At 52.4% G+C, this 19,005-nt stretch overlaps 1 protein-coding gene, 1 long non-coding RNA gene and 1 pseudogene across 2 annotated transcripts; 1 reads left to right on the top strand and 2 right to left on the bottom strand.

The window, feature by feature from the left end:
* Positions 1–291: 291 nt before the first annotated feature.
* On the bottom strand, positions 292–1,941 carry LOC120709572 (annotated as a pseudogene).
* A 7,457-nt stretch (positions 1,942–9,398) lies between these two features.
* Positions 9,399–10,394, top strand: LOC120709571. Its single transcript, XR_005689732.1, has 2 exons — positions 9,399–9,878; positions 9,977–10,394. It is a non-coding gene; the product is annotated as an uncharacterized LOC120709571 (long non-coding RNA).
* A 3,277-nt stretch (positions 10,395–13,671) lies between these two features.
* On the bottom strand, positions 13,672–18,466 carry LOC120709570 (vesicle transport v-SNARE 13-like). Its single transcript, XM_039995239.1, has 5 exons — positions 18,216–18,466; positions 18,043–18,101; positions 17,596–17,784; positions 15,211–15,381; positions 13,672–14,098 (listed from the first exon to the last, which is right to left on the bottom strand). The coding sequence occupies exons 1-5, from the start codon at positions 18,307–18,309 to the stop codon at positions 13,946–13,948; spliced, it is 666 nt and encodes a 221-aa protein (XP_039851173.1). The 5' UTR covers positions 18,310–18,466; the 3' UTR covers positions 13,672–13,945.
* Between the last annotated feature and the right edge of the window lie 539 nt (positions 18,467–19,005).

Here is a 19,005-nt window from a genome sequence, read left to right as displayed (position 1 = left end):
GATTCCAATTCCGCCTTCCCTTGTGGCCACATATATCCTTTCTACTTCCGGCCCGCGGCAGCCAACCCTGGCTAGATGGCGGGTGAGAGCTGCTTGCGACAAGACATGAGCAGTCTGCGGCTCTAGTGACTACACAGCGCACAATGGCGGCAACTTTTATTTTGTCCTTTGAAAATGTTGAATTCCCAATCTTCAAATCCTGAACCCGCCCCTGCATAGGAGACTAGGAGTGTGCTCTTGAGCATCTGAGTTTGTTTGTACAGAGTGCAAGATAATACTGGAATTCTACTACCCATGTTTTCTTCTTTTATTCCTTTTGCTACGACTGACAAATCACGACCTGCTGGGAAACACGGTAAATGAAGTAGGTCCGAGTAGCCGTGAGCGCAACGACGAGCGCGGCGACGACGAAGGAAACGGCCGACCACGGGCTGCCGAAATACTTGCGCCTGAGAGCCGCCCTGTTCCTGTGCCACCGCGACCCGCAGTATGACTGCACGCGTCCTCGTACAGCCCGGCGAAGACGTGCCGTTCGTAGTTCATGCCGCCGCCTTCTCCGAGGTGACTGAAGAACCGGGCCGCCTCGTCGTCGTCAGCCAGCAGGTTCTCCAGGATGCCGCGCCGCCGGAGCAGCTCCACGTCCTGCGCGCCGCCGACGAGCATGCCCATGAGCGACACGTAGCTGGTGAGCACCCGCGCCTCCTCCGGCTCTGCTCGAAGGCGATCAGGTTCACCAGGAGCGGCCTCTTGGCGCCATCGATCACCACGGAGGGTATCTCCATCACGCCTCTTCGCCCGTCGAACGCCACGTCGTAGCTGTCCCGCGCCGACCTTCGCCGCACCAAGCTCACCCCCGCCGCGCTCATCTCGGTGGCCCGCGGTACCACCCGCGTGGGAGTGGGACTCGACGACGACGGCGGCGGCGGCACCAGCGGCCGCCTGGGCACGAAGCTTTCGTAGTAGAGGTGAAGGAGGTGGTGGATCTCGCAGGTGCCAGAAGGGGGCGCGATCAGGTCCTCATTGCTCATGTACTCGAGGAGGAGATTGACGAGGTTCTCCCTGCCGCCGCCCTGCGCGCCGACGACCAAATCGTGCAGCCTCTCGACGACGAAGAACGGGATCTGGTTCTCCAGCAAGAGGAGGTCCGCGTTGACGAGCGTGAGGCCCCAGCCGACGTCGCAGAGCGCGTCGGGCTCCTTGGTGTGCCACTTGAAGAAGAACTCGAGGATGAAGCAGCCGTCGAGGAGGAGAATCCGGACGAAGTCGTCGGGGCCGAGGAGGGGCCGCTCGCCGTAGCACGCGCGCGCGCGGGGCTCCAGGGCCCGCATCTCCTGGATCAGCAGGGACGAGCTCAGGGCGGCGTTGCGGGACAGCAGGTCGTGGAGGTACAGCCATTTGTGGTCCTCCATGGCGCGGAGGCCGGCGGCGCCGTGGTAGTAGGGGCCGATGTACACCATGCGCGGCTCGTAGGCGGTCGGGTTGCCCTCGCGGATGCAGGCGGGGACGCGGAAGATGTTGAACGGCTGCGCCCGCCGCTGCGGCGCCTCCGCGCTCAGGGTGCTCAGCGTTGCCTCGACGGAGGCTTCCAACGACGTCGCCATTCCGACGATGAGGCTGTTTCCAGCGGCTCTCCTATCCAACCTCGCATGCGTAAAATAGGGAGCCGGGAGCCACTATTCCTTCTTCCAGCAGGTGCCGCATGCGAACGCGGAGAACCCGCGACGAGGAGAGAGAATGCGTATTTCTACGATTTCTCTCTCCAACCCGCAAAGCGTTCGCAAGTCTCTTCTGCCGACTCCTGTGCATGTAAATTTTTTAAGCGTCGCAGCCGATGAGTCTCTGGTGGTGGGGCCCAGGAACCTTTTGCGCATGCGTCTTCGCATCCAGCTGGAACATAGCGATGTTTTACGAGATGCCAGCTCACAGCGCTCTGCGTAAAGAGGCTTTTTTGCGTATCCGCACTCGCACACCGCTGGAAACAGCCTGAGAACCTAAATGAAGCTTCGAGCCTTGCAAGTGACAACTAAAGTGGCGAGGCAAGTAGACTACTGGGAAAAAACCGGACGCGGATTTTCCACCTGCCATTTCGGTCGCCAACGTTATCGCGACCGTCGGAGCTGGACACTGCGTGGAGATTCGGGAATCTGGTGGTACATGAATAGACCGATAGTGTACGTTGGCGTCGGTGGATTGAAGGTCAAAATAGGAACCCGTTTCTCTCTCTCTCTTACTATTTATCTTTTTCCTCGGACGCCATCTCTTTCTTCACGCCCTGCACGCCCCACCGCCGCCATCGACGCCCAGGCTCGTGAGGCATCCTTGCCGCCCTCGCCGCCGCTCGCACAGCTCCATCTCTAGTGCCCCCGCGAACCGGTTGCCTCCACCGCCGGCGTCTAGCGCGGCCCACCCGGCATAGGTCGCTGCCGCGCACAGCTCCGGCCATGAGCGCCACCGCCCCGACCTGGCCCGGCCGCCTCCCCCACCGCTAGAACCCTAAAGCCGCCCTCCCGCCATCCCCACCGCCTGGCCGGCCTGCCTCCCCCGAGCCCTTTTTTTCTAAACCCGCCGGAGTTCGGGAAGAGTCCGCAGCTCCGCGGCGCGCGGACCTGCTCGCGCCGACTAAATAGCGCGTGTCGCAGAACCATGGCGAGCCACCTCCCGAGCTTCTGCGCGCCGTCGCCGCCGCCGAGGAGGAGTGTGAGCTCGCCGGAGTTGGGGGAGAAGAGAACTCGGGTGCAGGTGCGAGCGGTGCTGCTCCGGCAGAGCGAGCGGCGCAGGCGGCGGAACTGCCGAGCAGCGCCTTGGCGGCCGGTATGGAGCTGCTCGTCGAAAACCAGTGGTTCGCCGCCTCACACATCGCGCTCTAGAAGCAGCACGAGCTGCGGGCGCTCTCCGTCGCCACCAACATGGCCTGCTCGCGGGAGGGCGAGGTGCACGCCCAGGCGGCGCACATCGAGTCCGGCAAGCGGCAAGGCCATGTATTTGCGGGTTCCATACTATTCTAATTTGTGGGCTCCAATTTGCTGGCAGGGTGGAGGACTGGAGGTACAGGTTGGGAGAGAGAGAAGGGGCAGGCCGTCGAAGTGCGCCAGTTTTTTCATTCCCAGAATGCCCCTGTGAGAATTTTGTCAGAGGAACACAGCAGGAGGGTCATCATATCGGATCCACATGCGTGGTAGACGGCCACGTTAAGCCCGGTGCTCACAAGGGCATGTGGAAACACATTTCTGGAAAAAACCCCGGCGCCCGATGGAAAAAAATTTGGTGCAGACGGGCTGCAAATCTGGCTCTGTGCATACCCACCTTGGATGAACGCCGCGTGGACATCTCAGAGATCGGACGCTAACAACCTTTTGTCGCTGCAATGTTATCTCCGCTCGGCTCACGAGGATCTGCTACGTGCGGCTCGACTCTTTGGCGCCGGTCATCCCGGGCGCTGCTCGACTCCCAGGCACTGGTCTATTCTCCTGCCCACCGCCGCACGCATCCCTCAATCGTAGGTTACTGTATCCCTTGTCTGCCGCTATCATCGCCTCGATTGTTAGCCAACCGCTGTTCGCCATGGTCATCGCCTAATGCACTCCGGCGTCGGCACTACTACTTGAGCCTCAGAGCGTGCGCCGAGTCATGGTTGGGGATGGTGCTGTATGTAGTTTCTATATATACGAAACCGTTCATCGTTCAAATTTTCATCATCACCTCTCCTTGCTGCGCTACAAGGTGGAGATTGAAATCTTGGAGATCCAAGACTGGATTGACTCTGATTCTTCCGATGGCTCCGATATGCTGCCAGATCGTGTACTTAGTGACTCTGATGATGATGATGATTACCCGGGTTTCGACCAGCGCTCCCGTGGTCGCTCTGGACCGTGGCCGCGGTGGACAGTTTTCCGCACTCCTGGGTACGGTGATGTTGGCGGATCATCTGGCCCTTCAGGGGGCTGCAACTCTGGCGCACCTGTGGACATGCTCCACTGTCCAATTCGTTTTGGTTCCTTTCCATGGCCTTCGAAGAACCATTGTACCAGTTCACCAGCTTGTCAGTCTCTTGATGATCTGTCGTTCCTCAATAAAAACTTGGGTGTTAACCAGGAGGTGACTGCTAGGGACTTTGATCCCATGATGTTGGAGGCTAATGCTTACGGGGTTCCTAGGGAACCTCGTTCGGTGGCACTCAGGGATTTTGACCCTATGCTGCTAGAGTCTGTGGCTGGTGGTCCACTTCCGGGTCGCCATAAATCACCGGCGCCACCAGGAACGGTGGCTCTGCTTAATCCTTTGTCGCAGGTCGCCACTGTCCTATTGGGCGCGACAACCATGTCCTCGGCGGGGCCCGAGGCTCCCTCCCAGCCCACAGACGCCCATGTCTCACCGAGCGGTCGCCCTTCACCTGATAATGCTGTTTTGGAGACGGTACGTTTCGACGTCCCGGAGGGGGGTGCCGCTGCCTGCGACTCCTCCCTGCGCAACATTACCGTCGCTAGGGGAACTAGAGCGACCCTCCCTTTGCACTTGTTCTCTGACATCGGCTCGCAGGGCCTGGAGGCGGTCGCTAATTTTACTGCTGCTGTTTGCAGGGAAGCCCCTGCGCCAGCTCTGCAAAGCTCGCCGCCAAGGAGGCGGTCCAAGCAGCCGGGCCAGGCCTTCTCCATCAGGCACAACGAGAGACTCGCAATGAAATCTTGCCATCACGCCACAAATCCGGTGGTCCAAGCGCAAAATGTTATGATGAAGAAGCTCGGGGTAACTTCGGAGTCCCAACCGCCGGACGCTACTTCTTTCCAGCGGTTTACGGATACGTTCTCCTCCACTCTGACGGTTTCTCATTGTGAAGCTCTTGACACCCTTCTTCCCAAGGGGATGGGCTCCCTGGCTGTGGAGGCGGTTGCACCCATGGTGGGGTCTTAGGCCTTGCTGTGTTTCTCGGTCGCAAACTTGTTGCTAATGTTGAACGAAAATTGCATGGTCTGGAACGTGCGAGGTCTTAATTCCCGATCTCGCCGCAATGTAGTGCGTGAACTGATTGCGCAGGAGAACATCTCTTTACTTTCGCTTCAGGAAACTAAGTTGGATGAATGTTCGGATAGTCTTATTACGGAAATCTGTGGGTCGGGCTTCGATTTTTTCTTTAAACCTGCTACGGGACAGTCGGGGTGGCATTCTTCTTGCTTGGAGAAATGATGTGTGGTCGGTAACTAACCCTCTGATCCGGTCGCACTCTTTGACTGCAAAGGTCACTTTACTTCACAAAAATGAAACTTGGTGGTGGACGTCTGTCTACGGGCCGCAAGGGGATCACGAAAAGCTGATGTTCCTTGATGAGTTGCGGAACATTAGGAGTTCATGCCTGGATGCTTGGGTCGTGTGGGGGGATTTCAATCTTATCTATCAGGCGGCTGACAAAAATAACCACAGGCTGAATCAACGTCTATTGAACTCTTTCAGAGATTTTCTAGGTGAGGTTGAGCTGCAGGAATTGCACCTCAAAGGTCGATTGTTCACCTGGTCTAACGAACGCGATAATCCAACACTTGAACGCCTTGATCGTGTCTTTGCTTCAGAGGAATGGTTTTCTGTTTTCCCGGACCATGAGTTATCTACACTAGCCTCTGAATGCAGCGATCACGCTCCTCTGCTGCTGAGAACGGACTGCGTTCTCCCCCACTGCAAGCGCTTCCGTTTCGAGAACTTTTGGCCGAAGTGCGATGGATATCTTCAGGTAGTCCAGAATGCCTGGAACACACCGCTACCTTGGTCGCCAAATGAGGTCGACGCTTTCAGGTGTCTTGATTTCAAGCTCACGCGGACGGCTAAGGCTCTCAAAAGCTGGAGTGCGAAGCAGATTGGTTCCGTGCGTTGCAGCTCGCAATTGCTAAGGAAATAGTGTTTAGATTGGATGCTGCTCAAGATCACAGAACACTCGCACCGCATGAGCTGATGCTGCGAAGAAAGGCCAAGCTATGTTCTCTGGGGCTCGCCTCTTTCCAAAGGACTATTGTGCGGCAGCGTTCCCGCATCGCTTACCTTGCCGAAGGAGACGCGAACACAAAATTCTTCCACCAGCAAGCCTGTCATAGAAGTCGCAAAAATTACATCACAAAAATTCATACTTCTGACGCCCTCATATTCAATGATAATGAGATGGCTCGGGCCATCTTTGATCATTTCGACTCTATCCTGGGGACGCCGGGCTCCCAGGAACTCCAGGTGGACTTTGACAGCTTGCAGCTACTGTCGCTCGGTGACTCTTGCTTCGACCATTGTTTTTCTGAGGAGGAAATTTGGGAGGCGATTAACGACATGACGGTAGACAAAGCTCCAGGGCCAGACGGTTTCACGGGCATGTTCTATAAAACTGCATGGCCGATCATTAAGGCTGATATTATGAGGGCTTTTCAGGCTATCTGGTCGCTGGACGCTCGGAGCTTCTTTTTGGTTAACCAGACATATATGGTTCTCCTTCGCAAGAAAAATGAAGCTGAAGAAATTGGAGATTTTAGACCCATTAGTTTGATCCACAGCTTTGCGAAGCTCTTCACCAAGGTCCTCGCCCGACGTTTGGCCCCCCACATGTGCAGCTTGGTTAGGCCGAATCAGAGTGCTTTCATTTGGACACGTGTCATCCATGAGAACTACAAGGCGGTCCATTTAACGGCCAAGCTTCTGCACCGAAGCAAAGTCCCAAGCTCGTTGCTCAAGATTGACATCGCAAAAGCTTTTGATACGGTTAACTGGGTGTTCTTGCTAGGGCTACTGCAACATCTTGGTTTCTCTAGACGTTGGGTAAACTGGATTTCCATCTTGCTTTCCTCGGCAAGCACAAGGATAATCTTAAATGGATCCCCGGGCCGGAGGATTTGTCATGCAAGAGGACTTCGGCAGGGCGACCCTCTATCGCCTCTATTATTTGTGCTAGTCATGGAAGTTTTGAATGCCTTGTTGCATCTAGCTGATGAGCAAGAGTTGCTGGGCAAACTACACCCGAGGATCGGCAAGAGGATTTTCCTATATGCTGATGATGTTGCCATCTTCTCATCTACTGAGAAGCAGGACCTAACGCTTATTAGGATCATCCTGGGTATTTTTGGATGTGCCTCTGGTCTCAGAATGAATCCAAACAAGTGCCACATTTCCCCAATACAATGTGACCTGTAGGCCACAGTCAATCTGGTCGCACACTTTCCTGGCAAATTTGATCCTTTCCCCCATCAAATATTTGGGCATTCCACTTGGGGTCCTTAAGCTTAGCAAATCGGATCTTCAGCCCCTAGTGGATAAAGTCGCCAATCACCTGCCACGATGGAAGGCTGGAATGATGACGAGGGCAGGTCGCACAGTTCTGATTAAGAGTACTCTCTCTGCCATTCCAATTCACACATCTTTTGTTATCAAACTCTCACCATGGGTGATAAGCCGGATTGACAGTTATAGATGCAATTTTCTGTGGCGGGGGGCGGGGGAAGCTAGAGGTGGTCACTGCTCACTTGCTTGGTCGAGAGTTTGTCGCCCTCCGGACCTGGGAGGTTTGGGTATTATTGATCTCCACCTTTTTGGTTGCGCTCTTCGCATGAAATGGCTGTGGCAAAGACGTTCTGAAGATGCTCGCCCTTGTCATATTCTACCTGATGGGAAAGACAGGATTGTGGAGGCAATGTTTGAGGCTTCAATTTGTGTCGAGATTGGTAACGGTCGCAAAGCGCGTTTTTGGACGGATCGCTGGTTACAGGGGCGCTCCATCTCGTGCATCGCGCCATGTCTTTCTAGGGCTGTTGGCGGCAGAGCAAAGAGGGAACGTACGGTTGCCGAAGCGCTGACCAATAATCGCTGGACTTTGGACATTTCGGGCGCCCTGAACGTGCAAGTAATCCTAGAGTATCTGATGATCTGGGACTTCTTGAGGGAGGTGCACCTTGATGACAGTTTGGAGGATCGTGTGTGCTGGCTTTGGACCCCAGACAAAATTTTCTCTACCTCCTCGGCTTACAGAGCCTTCTATGTTGGGCAATCTCATGTCAATGGCGCAAAGGTCCTCCACAAAACAAGGGCACCCGAGAAATGCAAGTTCCTCCTATGGTTGGCTTTGCATGATCGCTGCTGGACGGCGGCGCGCCGGAAGCGACATGGTCTCCAGGACGATGATACTTGCATCCTCTGCAATCAGGAGCCGGAGTGCATTGATCACTTACTGCTTCTCTGTTCCTTTTCTCGTGACATCTGGTTTAGCGTCTTGAGTTGGTTCGGCTGGGGTGAGGTAGCACCAGACAGTCAAGCTGCTATTCTTGCGGAATGGTGGACTGCGGCAAGGAAACGTATCCCCAGGGACGCTCGCTAAGGGATTTGACTCTCTTGTGGTCTTAGTATCTTGGCTCCTCTGGAAAGAACGAAACAACAGGATTTTTGATCGACGGGCACGGTCACGAGAGTTTCAGGCCGCAGTGTGTGATGAAATTGTCATGTGGATTCAGCGTGGGTTCAAGAGTTTAGAGGTGGCAGCGGTTGCTGCAAATAGATTCTTGGGTCGCCTAGTGGTTTCCTTTCCGAACGGTTAACGAGTGTGTTTTGAAGGGTTGGTTCCCCCCTCTATAACCGACCTAGAGGTCGTTGTAACTTGTAACTTTTATTCTTCCCTCGTAATAAAAAACGTGCTCAGGATTGGTATTTTTATCATGCACTCATGCAAGCAGCCCAAGTATCACCGATGACAGCAATTTTCATTCAAGCTGATCTTCAGAGAGAACCTGATTGCAATACTGAATATTTGTTCGGACTGATTATCCTCATATCCTCACTGCACCATAAGAGAATTAAGTTAAACAAAATTAGCATCATCCTCGACCGGCAGATGCATGCACCAGGGCTTCAGTTGTTCAGTTCAAGACCGAGGAAGTAGTTGGCCATCGGCACGCCTCCGCGGCGTCCACGCACTCCAGGAGCCAAGGGAAGATGACGAATGCGGAGGGGAATACTGCAGGCGGCAGCAGGCGGCAGCACTAGGAGGTCGTGAAGTAGCCGAGGGAAAACGAGGCGCAGGGGATGCGGCAAGCGGCTGCGGGAGACGACAGAATGATGGAGGCTGAGCCTGAAAGACAAGCCAACTGAGGCACCGAGCCGCCCTCGCTCTGAAGCCTGGAGCCGCGCCCGTCGCCTCGTCGTCCCTTCGATGCGTGTGGTGTCCACGTGTAGGCCATCCGAGGTGGGGCTGCACAGCATCAAGTTTGCAGGCCGTCTGCATCAAATTTTTTCCCCTGCCCTCCACGTATCCACACGCGCAATCGGACGTCTCCTGGCTCGCTACGGCGCACGGCTTGTTTCCAGCATCAAACAAGGCTCGGCTCGCCTCCTTTTCCTCGTCCCGGCTTGGCTCAACTTCTTATCCATCTCCGCAACTGTCCTGCGCCGCGAATCCCCATCGCCGCCGCCGGACGGCGGAGCCCGCCGCGTCCCCCACTCCCGCCCGCCTCCCCCGGTGCCCCCGTCCCCGCGAGTCCGAGACCCTGATGCCGGCCGCCGTGCCTCCACCCGCCACTGCCCCAGGCGCAACCATTGCCGCCTCCCTGGCCGGCCACACTCCCCGGAGCCCGGTGGCGTCGCCCGCGGCCGCTTCTCCTCCGCCGCCGCTGCCCCGCCCGTGGCCGGGTGCGCCGCTGCCGCCTCCCTGTCCGGCCACGGGTGTCCTCCTCAGAGCAGGCTTCACATGCGGATGGCTTCAAGTCCAGCGGCCTGACTAACAACCTCTTCGACGGCCTCAGGTTCCTGAAGAGCGCACAGACTGTGGTCGTTGTTCCTATGGCCTGCATTGTCAGTGCAATCATCGCAGAGTTCACGTCTGATGATTCGACCACGACGCTGGTGCTGCCTCGGTTTGCTGAATTGGCCAGGTCCATGGATGTGCACTCGGCATTCCAATTAAGAACTCAGTAGGCAGTAAATTTAGAAGTGGTTTCATACTGATACTCTTCTTTGTGCAATTATGCAGGATCACAGATTTACCACAGGATGAGGCGGGCTGACAGTCTGTTGTTTTACCAGTGAGAACTGAAGACTGAAGAGGAGGCTACTGAGCTCTGAAATCTGATGTTTTAACGATGCAAATGTTTAGTCCTGCCTGGCGCTGACTGTGAGGATGATATTGTTCATGCTTGTGAACCGGATGTAGAGTGTAGTTAGAAAGTGTACAATGTATGGACGAAGATGGCTTGAGGAAGGCTCTAAGCATGATGTTGTGGCCTAATGCTTCTGGCCAACTGCAGAGAGTACCAAAGATGAAGTCTCTTTATGCTTCTGGCCTGATGTATATAGTGTAGGGCTCAAATTGTACAATGTATGGGTGTAGTACAAAAGATAGATTATTCTGAAATAAATATGTATGCTCTTGAGCATGTGATTTTCTCTCATTTGTTGCAAAATAAATTTAGCTAAAGTTAGCTAAACAGAGTGCTATTGTTTCCAACAGATTCAAACTCTACTCAAACTGATACAATTCTGTACTAACATTACAACAACAACAACAACATAGCCTTTTTTCCCAAGCAAGTTGGGGTAGGCTAGAGATGAAACCCGAAAGAAATAAGTTCAAGGTTCAGGCACATTAATAGCTAGTCTCCAAGCGCTCCTATCCAAAGCTATCTCTTTAGAGATGTTCCAATCTTTAAGGTCTCTCTTAACCGACTCAGCCCACGTCAGTTTAGGTCTACCTCTACCCCTCTTTACATTATCGACTAGCTCAAGGACCCCATTACGCACCGGCGCCTCAGGAGGCCTTCGTTGGACATGTCCAAACCATCTCAGCCGATGCTGAGTAAGTTTCTCCTCAATTGGTGCCACCCCGACCCTATCCCGAATAACTTCGTTCCGGAGTCTATCCCTCCTTGTGTGCCCGCAAAACCACCGCAACATCCGCATCTCTGCTACACTCAGTTGCTGCACATGTCGCCTTTTTGTAGGCCAACATTCAGCACCGTATAACATCGCCGGACGAATTGCTGTCCTATAGAATTTGTCTTTTAGCTTTTGTGGCACCCTCTTGTCACAAAGGATGCCAGAAGCTTGCCGCCATTTCAACCAGCCAGCTGAAATTCTATGTCTAACATCTTCATCAATGTCGCCATCCTTTTGTAGCACCGATCCTAAATACCGAAACGTATCCTTCTGGACCACCACTTGCCCATCTAGACTAACGTCTCCCCCCTCATGCCTAGTCGCGCTGAAATCGCACATCATGTACTCGGTCTTGGTCCTACTAAGTCTGAACCCTTTCGACTCTAACGTGCGTCTCCACAGCTCTAACTTCCTATTAACCCCTGCCCTACTCTCGTCAACTAGCACCACATCATCAGCAAAGAGCATACACCAAGAGATCTCACCTTGTATATCCCTTGTGACCTCATCCATCACTAAAGCAAATAAATAAGGGCTCAATGCTGACCCCTGATGTAGGCCTATGTTAATAGGAAAGTCAGTGGTGTTGCCATCACATGTCCGGACAAACGTCGTCGCATCCTTGTACATATCCTTAATGAGGGTAATGTACTTAGTTGGGACTTTGTGCTTCTCCAAAGCCCACCACATGACATTTCTCGGTACTTTGTCATATGCCTTCTCAAGGTCAATGAAGACCATGTGCAAGTCCTTCTTCTGCTCCCTATATCTCTCCATCAATTGTCGTATTAAGAAAATCGCCTCCATGGTTGACCTTCCAGGCATGAACCCAAATTGGTTTTGGGTCACACTTGTCCCTCTTCTTAGGCGATGCTCGATAACCCTCTCCCAAAGCTTCATCGTATGACTCATCAGCTTAATCCCACGGTAGTTAGTACAACTTTGAACATCGCCCTTGTTTTTGAAGATAGGTACTAATATACTTCTCCTCCATTCATGGACAAAAATTTGAATCTGTTGGAAACAGTAGCACTCTATTTAGCTAATGTGAGGAACCTCTCAAATTTTCTTCACGTGAAACTGTCATCCATTTTTTCTTCATGTGTGAACCTATCATTTGTTCTTTTGTCATAAATGAATCAGCCATTCTGGATTCAAATGAATCAGCCATTTTGGATTCTTTTTAACTTGGAATGTTGCAATTCATTTTTACAGAAATCTGATATTTTTCTTATACAGGATATGTCATTTGCCTACCCCAACTTGCTTGGGGAAAAAAGCTATGTTGTTGTTGTTGTTTGTACAGGATATGTCGTTTTCAGAGAATTATTCATTTTAAACCTGTTGTTGTATACCAAAATAGAAAACATGTCATATTTAAACACAACCATCAGATTGCTTATTTCAAAATATAAATATGTATATTTCAGATAACAAGATACAGTGTACATTGATCCCATGAAATCTTTGTACATGGACACTGTCAATACAAAATATCAAGCAGGGTGAGGCTACAATGTAAATCATAAACAGAATTACAATGTTTTTGCCTGCTTGCTGAGCATCCACTTCAACAACAGGGAGTGGCTCATCACTGGTGATTGCTCGCTACTTGGTGCACTTCTTTCAAGGCATTTCTTAGCTTGACTTGACTGTCTTGATGGCATGAGCTAATTCATCAACCTTGGCACCAGTGACATCCTTGACAACCTTCCCATCTTGAGGATCTTAAACGTTGGCACAACCTTTTATCCCAGCTCCTTTTGCAAGAGGCTGCAAGTTGGAAGCAACGAGGTTTGTCAGCATGCCATATCCCCACATAGCACATAGTAGTAAATACACAAGAGACATCAAAGTAATCCCAACTGAACTTGTCCTGGATGCAATCCAGCTTGAGGAACACAACATTGATGTTCTTCTCGGACATCTCCTCTCATTTCGGTGCCATCAATTTGCAAGTGCCGCACCTACAAACAAGAAACGAAGAAATCAGACTCTGGTGTGAAAGACTGAAGCGAAGAAGAACCTCACTGGCGTCTGCGTCACTCCCCTCATCTCAGAGCAGAGCAGAGAGGTGGCAAAGACTGAAACGAAGACTGAAACAGAGCAGAGAGGCGGAGGCAGAAACAAAGACTGAAATAGAGCAAAGACGTGGAGGCGGCGGCGCTCCGGCGGGATCCGGCGGCGACGGGCTTAGCAGAGAGGTCGGGGTAGCGGACTGGAACCAGAGCAGAGAGGCGGCGGGGCTACGCCGGGATCCGGCAGCGACGAGCACTCCACAGAGAGGTCGGGCGCCGGCGGCGCTCCACAGGAGGTCGGGATTGGGCGGCGGTGCAAATGATGTGGGGTTCGATCCGGCGCCGCAAATCGTCCTCATCCCTCGGCGACGACTCGCCGGCCCATCGCCGGCCCAGATCACGGCTCCCAGGCTCGGCTCCCTCCCTTGCGGGATACGGAGTAGCAGGAAAGGCTTGGCTTGGCTCCCTCCCTCTCAGAAGCCGTCGCCGTCGGATTTGGTTCGTGGGCAGGTGGCGTGAATCGGGGATGGGGTCGCACGGACCCGGTGTCCACCCCATTTTTTTCCAGACTACTGCTGCGTGCGCAGGAGATTCATCTCTGGAACTGAATCATACATACACATGTCAAACATATATACAGACATAAAGAGTATGTCTTCAACTGAATGCCAATGCCATGAAGGCAAAACTATCATGGATCTCTCGTAAATTAAATAAATGACTAAACCAGGCTTTCAACCTCTTTTAATCGGACATAGCTAGAAAAATGACAGCGACATGCTTAAATCTGCTTCATTATTGCCCGTTCAGTTAGTCTTTCAAACAAAAAGCAATCAGCTGATATACAAGAGACTGTCTGATGGTCTCAACTTTTCCTCGAAACACATTCGATAGCATACAAGCACACCCCCACAAAAATATGATCTGAACAAAATAAAAGGAAAATAGAAAAGAAAAACACACAGGTTGCCAAGTGCAGATAGAACAAAAAAATTCACAGCTGGCTGCCTTCATCATGGTTGCAGTAGAACACTACTGCCCCAATGCACCTAGTGCACGAACTTGAAATACAGGATCACTAGGATGGCCAGGACAAGGGCGGCTATGACGAGACCGATGATCCACTTCTTTCTGTCCATTCTCCTCACCATGCCTCCAATAGTCCTCCTACTCTTGTCAACGTTGACATCGACATCATCCAACTGCAGTGCCAAATAAGGATTGCACAGCAGGGTTAAAACGAACAGGAGATTTGAACAACTGCATGTTGGTAATGGTAGATACCAGCTATATTTAACTAGCAGCAAGGACTATGTCGTCATGCATCGCCAATATTTGTTTCAACTTAAATTATGTACTACAAATCGGTACTGATCAAGCTTATACCGCGTTTGACTAATCCAAGTTGAAGATTTTGTTTTCATAAAGCAAGTTGAAGCATTAGAGGATCTTATAACATTATGCCCTTGGTGATGTTTGGTTCAGTTCATCTTGTTTATATTTTTTTATTTTCAGCCCCTTCAGTTCTACGATTTTAATAACAGCATGTGTCAATCAAAATTTTCAAGAAGTAGCCCTTTTGCTTATACCATGGCTCCTTAACTAGGTAAAATTCGTGACACCAGGTAGCCGGGCGTGACTCGCCTATTGAGTCACCCAAGCAATTTGGCGTTACCAAGTTCAAGTGTCTCTTTGCCATGATTAGCTCTTAAAATTATGGTCACAAGTTATTGTTCAAATAAAAAAAATCAGGCAAGCCATGCCACTAAATAATTAATTCTTCTAAAGCTCTCTCCAAATTGACAGTGGGTTCAGTGTTTTAAGCACACGTTCTACAGTGGTATGTATGTCATTAGGCATGAGATAAGAGGTGCACTTAATAAAAATGTGTAATTCTTGTCAATTACATCAGTCAAAAGTAACAAAAAAATGGAAAGGGGAAATTTAAGGAATTAAAAAGCAATTCTACGCATAGAATGAAATACAATAAAGCGTCAGAAAAAACTCAGCTAATGTAGATACTACAAAGAACCAGGAAAAAATGGTGCAGGAAAGTACGCTAGAGTCTACAACATCTTCTTAATGTTTGCTGATATCAGAAGGCATATATATAAGCATATTTTTTATAATAAACTATGATAGAAAGCTACATTTCATCTAATCTGAAACACATTAAGGTTGGTAGAAACTTGTCAATGACTTCCTTTCAACAAATTGCATAGTACTGGGGCTTTAAAATAACTTCAGACCAAACCAAATGGCACGCAAAAAACAGACAATTAGTTCAGACAGAATTAGGTAAACAGTTACTTACTACACGATGAGCATGCAAGAGAGATTGGCGCTGTTGACTCAGATCATGCAAGATGGAGACACCAAGATCTTCGGTCTCCAGCATAGTTCTATGGCTATCTCTGAGCCTATCAGTTGTTTCATTCTGTCTTTCAGTTGCCCTGAGCAATCTTGATCTTTGATCAGCAGAAACCTGCACAATTATCCAAAGACGTCAATGGACTTTCATGGAGACTGTCAACTTTCGACTGACAGGTTGAAGGATAAAACCATGTACTAAAAGGTAAAATAAAATAAAGAGTTAAATACACCGGTGGCCCTCGAACTTGTCTTGAGGTGCCACTTAGGTCCAAGAGCTCGCAAAATCGAAATCTGACACCTTGAACTTGTTAAGTTGTGCCATTTAGGTCCATAACCCTTCAAAGGGTATGAATATATGCAAAAAGACCCTTAAATTTTATCATCTTCTATATCTACATCCTCCTCGTCTCTTTCAGCTCTCTCTCACCGCCGGCAGCCACTCCGGCCCCCACGTCCACAGCCGTGCAGGTGTCCCTCGGCGAGCTCCTCCAGCCGGCGCCGCTCCCTTGCCGCCGTTCGCCGCTCCTCGACCCCACTATGAGCTTCGCACCTGCCTGGACCACACCATGTGCCCGCCTCCTCGCTGCCTTGCCTTGCCGCGCCGCCGTTCGCCGCTCGCTATAGCCGGCTGGGCCTGCGCCCGTGCGTCACGGCGCGTTCCGCCTGCGCCCTTGCCGCGTGTCAAGGCCAACGGCCGGCCTTGACTTGGCCCAAGTCTGCGGAGGCGGTGGTCGGTGGCGGATTCGCGGCAAGGGCGCGGCCGTGGGGCCGAGCGCGCCGTGCGCGACGTGTGGGCGCAGGCCCGGCCGGCGATAGCGAGCGGCGAACGGTGGTGCGGCAAGGCAAGGCGGCGAGGAGACATGCGCATAGCGTGGTCCAGGTGGGGGCGAAGCTCACCGCGGGGTCGAGCAGCGGCGAACGATGCGAGGGAGCGGCGCCGGCGGGCAGAGGCGCGGCGCGGGCCAGGGACGGCGCCCCGATCCGCCCCGTCGCGGCCGCTGCCTGGCTGCGCCGTCCGGCTACCGCCGCAGAGCAGAGCAGAGCCGAGGCGCAAGGTCGAGCCTCGTGCTCACCAGAGTCGAGCTCCCCGCCGGGCTCGAGGTCGGGGCCCAAGATCCCGCCGCCGCCATGGCCCTCTCCTCCTCGTCCGGCTCCTCGGGCGGCTTGGCTTGCTTGGGTGGCTCTTCCCGCTGTGCCAACGGGGTGGGGCCCCTGCTCCGCCGTGCCGCCGACTCGAGACCGAGCGGAGGGAGCGGCGAGCCAGGGGCGGTGTGCCGTGGAGGTCGCGAACTCCAGGGGCGGCGGCGAGCGCAGAGTCTGTGAGCTCCAAGGGCGGCGGCCACGAGCTCCAGGAGGCGGCGGCCGCCGCGAGCTCTAGTGGAAGGCGAGGAGGCAGGGGGCGACGGCGAGCTCCACGCATTGGCGGAGGAAGCGGGGGAGGCGTGGGGAGAGAGAAAGAGACAGAATGGGAGGGAGAGGGTGAAGGTAGAAGATAGCAACTTTAGAGGGTTTTGTTGCATATATTCATGCCACGTGACACTATCTCAAGGGGTATGGACCTAAATGGCACAACTTAACAAGTTTATGGTGCCAGATTTCAATTTTGCGAGTTCTTGGACCTAAGTGGCACCTCAGGACAAGTTCGAGGGCCACTGATGTATTTAACTCTAAAATAAACTAAGACTGATGATAACTAAAAAATATGCATGTGTGAAAGGACATGAACCTCACACTTAATAAGAATATGAATGTTGACAGACGATATGGCTAGGGCCTAGTTATCTGGATTCTCGACGGCGTATGCTCCAGCATGCAGCACACATTATAGCACTTTGCAGACATTATTCATAGTTTTGGCTTATCCATGCCATACAGGTGTACTCTTTAGAATTTTTAGAATGGTATAGAGCTGCTTCAACAAATATTTGATCCGTATCTTCGATGAACAACATGGGAAACCATGTGTTTCATCACATCCATGATGAATTATGGATTCATTCACTATACGTCCATGAAACAACCGAAGAGCACAATTATGACATTATCTCATACAAGATATTGTTTTTGTCCCAATCAGCACCACATCTCTAATTTGGAGGATTTAATGCTTAGGAGCCTTGGAGACACTTGTATCCGAATCATAGGGGTAAAATTCCAGAACCTAAGCCAAATTAGCACCAACCAAACACTTAAATTTGTGGGTATCATCCTAACCAATAGAAAATGATGGTTCAAGTATAGACACACCATGCAAAACTTTGTTAACAAACAAAAAAGCACGATTCACTAAGTTGGAATCATTCATGAATTCCAAATAATAACATACCCCTAATGCATCAGCCATTCCTGACTCCAGCAACTCCTCCCTCACCCCTTGCTGTGCATTGCCACTAGTAATCCTCTTCAACGCTCCCTTGAGGTTATTAAGATCTGACTTGTACTCCCTGATCTTTGCTAGGAGCCCAGCTCTAATGCTTGGTTGGAGGTTCCTTGCTTCAAGATCCATCTTTCTTATCTGAAAAGAAAAACGACATTACCACTATTCCAGAACATCCAATTGGTCTTGAGAAGTAAATTTACACAATGATGTAATCCATAGCATTGAAATTCTTCCATGGTCGTTGCATAATACAGCTCAGAAGGATCCTTGTTCCTTTTTTTTCAACAGCTGAATATAATTCCAAAACCAAACTCCGTGCGATTTGCGAGAGTAGTTTATTGCTCGACCCCGTTATTAAAAACGAAAAAAACAAAACAAGGGAGAAGGGAATACCAGGGCCTCGGCGCCATCGATGCCGGATTTGATCTCCACCGCCTTCTGCTTCAGCTTCTCTGAAACGGAATCAACCAAACTTCCAATCACGAGAGAACACTACGATTCGGAGCGAGACCCTGCCGAAGATTTCTTCCAGGAAATGGATAGATTTGGGGGGCGAACAGGGTTACCTCCTTGGAGGGCCGCGGCGGCGGTGCATTTGCGGGTGAGGGAGGCGGATGCCTCGCAGTACTGTCGCTCGTAGCCCTCGAAGACCTCGCTCATGGCGTCGCGATCTCGATCCGGGTCGCCGACCGGGCAAAACCCCTCGAAATCCTCTCTTGTGCGGCGCTATCAGGCTTGTCTTGTGGCCCGAGTCTGGAGGAGTCGCGGCGAAGGAAGAAGGAATTGGGAACGAAGGCCGAAGGGCACGGCTGGGGGGGGGGGGGGGGGCATATCCTATGCAATCAGGATTATGGTGTAATTGTGCAAGAGATCCCGTCCATCGAAACCATATCCAACGTTGTCCGGCCTTTTGCAATTAAACCCTCCCACCTCACACCCAACTCCTCTCTAAATATTTGCCAAAAACACGCGACGAAGCCCTCCACGGCGAGCATGTCCGACGCCGCGGCGAACACGTCGACGAAGACCTCCACGGTGTCCGACGGGGGCAGGAACACCAGGCTCCATGCAGCGGCAAGCTTCTTCGGCAGCGGGACCGCATCCCCCGCAAGGCGAGGCCCAGGAAGCACGGCACGCCGTCGCCGGCGGCGTGCGTGGGCGCGGGCGCGAGAGACCATGGGGGCGGGAGCGGCGCCTGCGCGGCGAGGCATAAGAAGCACGGCACGCCGTCGCCGGCGACAGGCGTGGGCGCGGGCGCAGACGCGGGACTGCGGGGGCTAGGAGGGTGGGGTCAGGGGCATCGCCCCGCGCGGCGCAGCGCCGCATCCTCCGCACGGCGAGGCCCAGGAAGCACGG

Source organism: Panicum virgatum, chromosome 5K (assembly GCF_016808335.1).
Source record: "Panicum virgatum strain AP13 chromosome 5K, P.virgatum_v5, whole genome shotgun sequence".
NCBI classification, from domain to species: domain Eukaryota; kingdom Viridiplantae; phylum Streptophyta; class Magnoliopsida; order Poales; family Poaceae; genus Panicum; species Panicum virgatum.
This window is presented reverse-complemented; position numbering and strand designations above follow the sequence as displayed.

Bases quoted from the DNA above. Each gene is read 5' to 3' on its own strand.
- LOC120709570 (XM_039995239.1), bottom strand. From the start codon at position 18,309: ATGAGCGAGGTCTTCGAGGGCTACGAGCGACAGTACTGCGAGGCATCC. The intron at 18,102-18,215 runs GTAACCCTGTTC...ATTCCGTTTCAG, and splicing joins CGCCGCGGCCCTCCAAGGAG to AGAAGCTGAAGCAGAAGGCG. The intron at 15,382-17,595 runs GTATGTTATTAT...ATAATTGTGCAG, and splicing joins GAATGGCTGATGCATTAGGG to GTTTCTGCTGATCAAAGATC.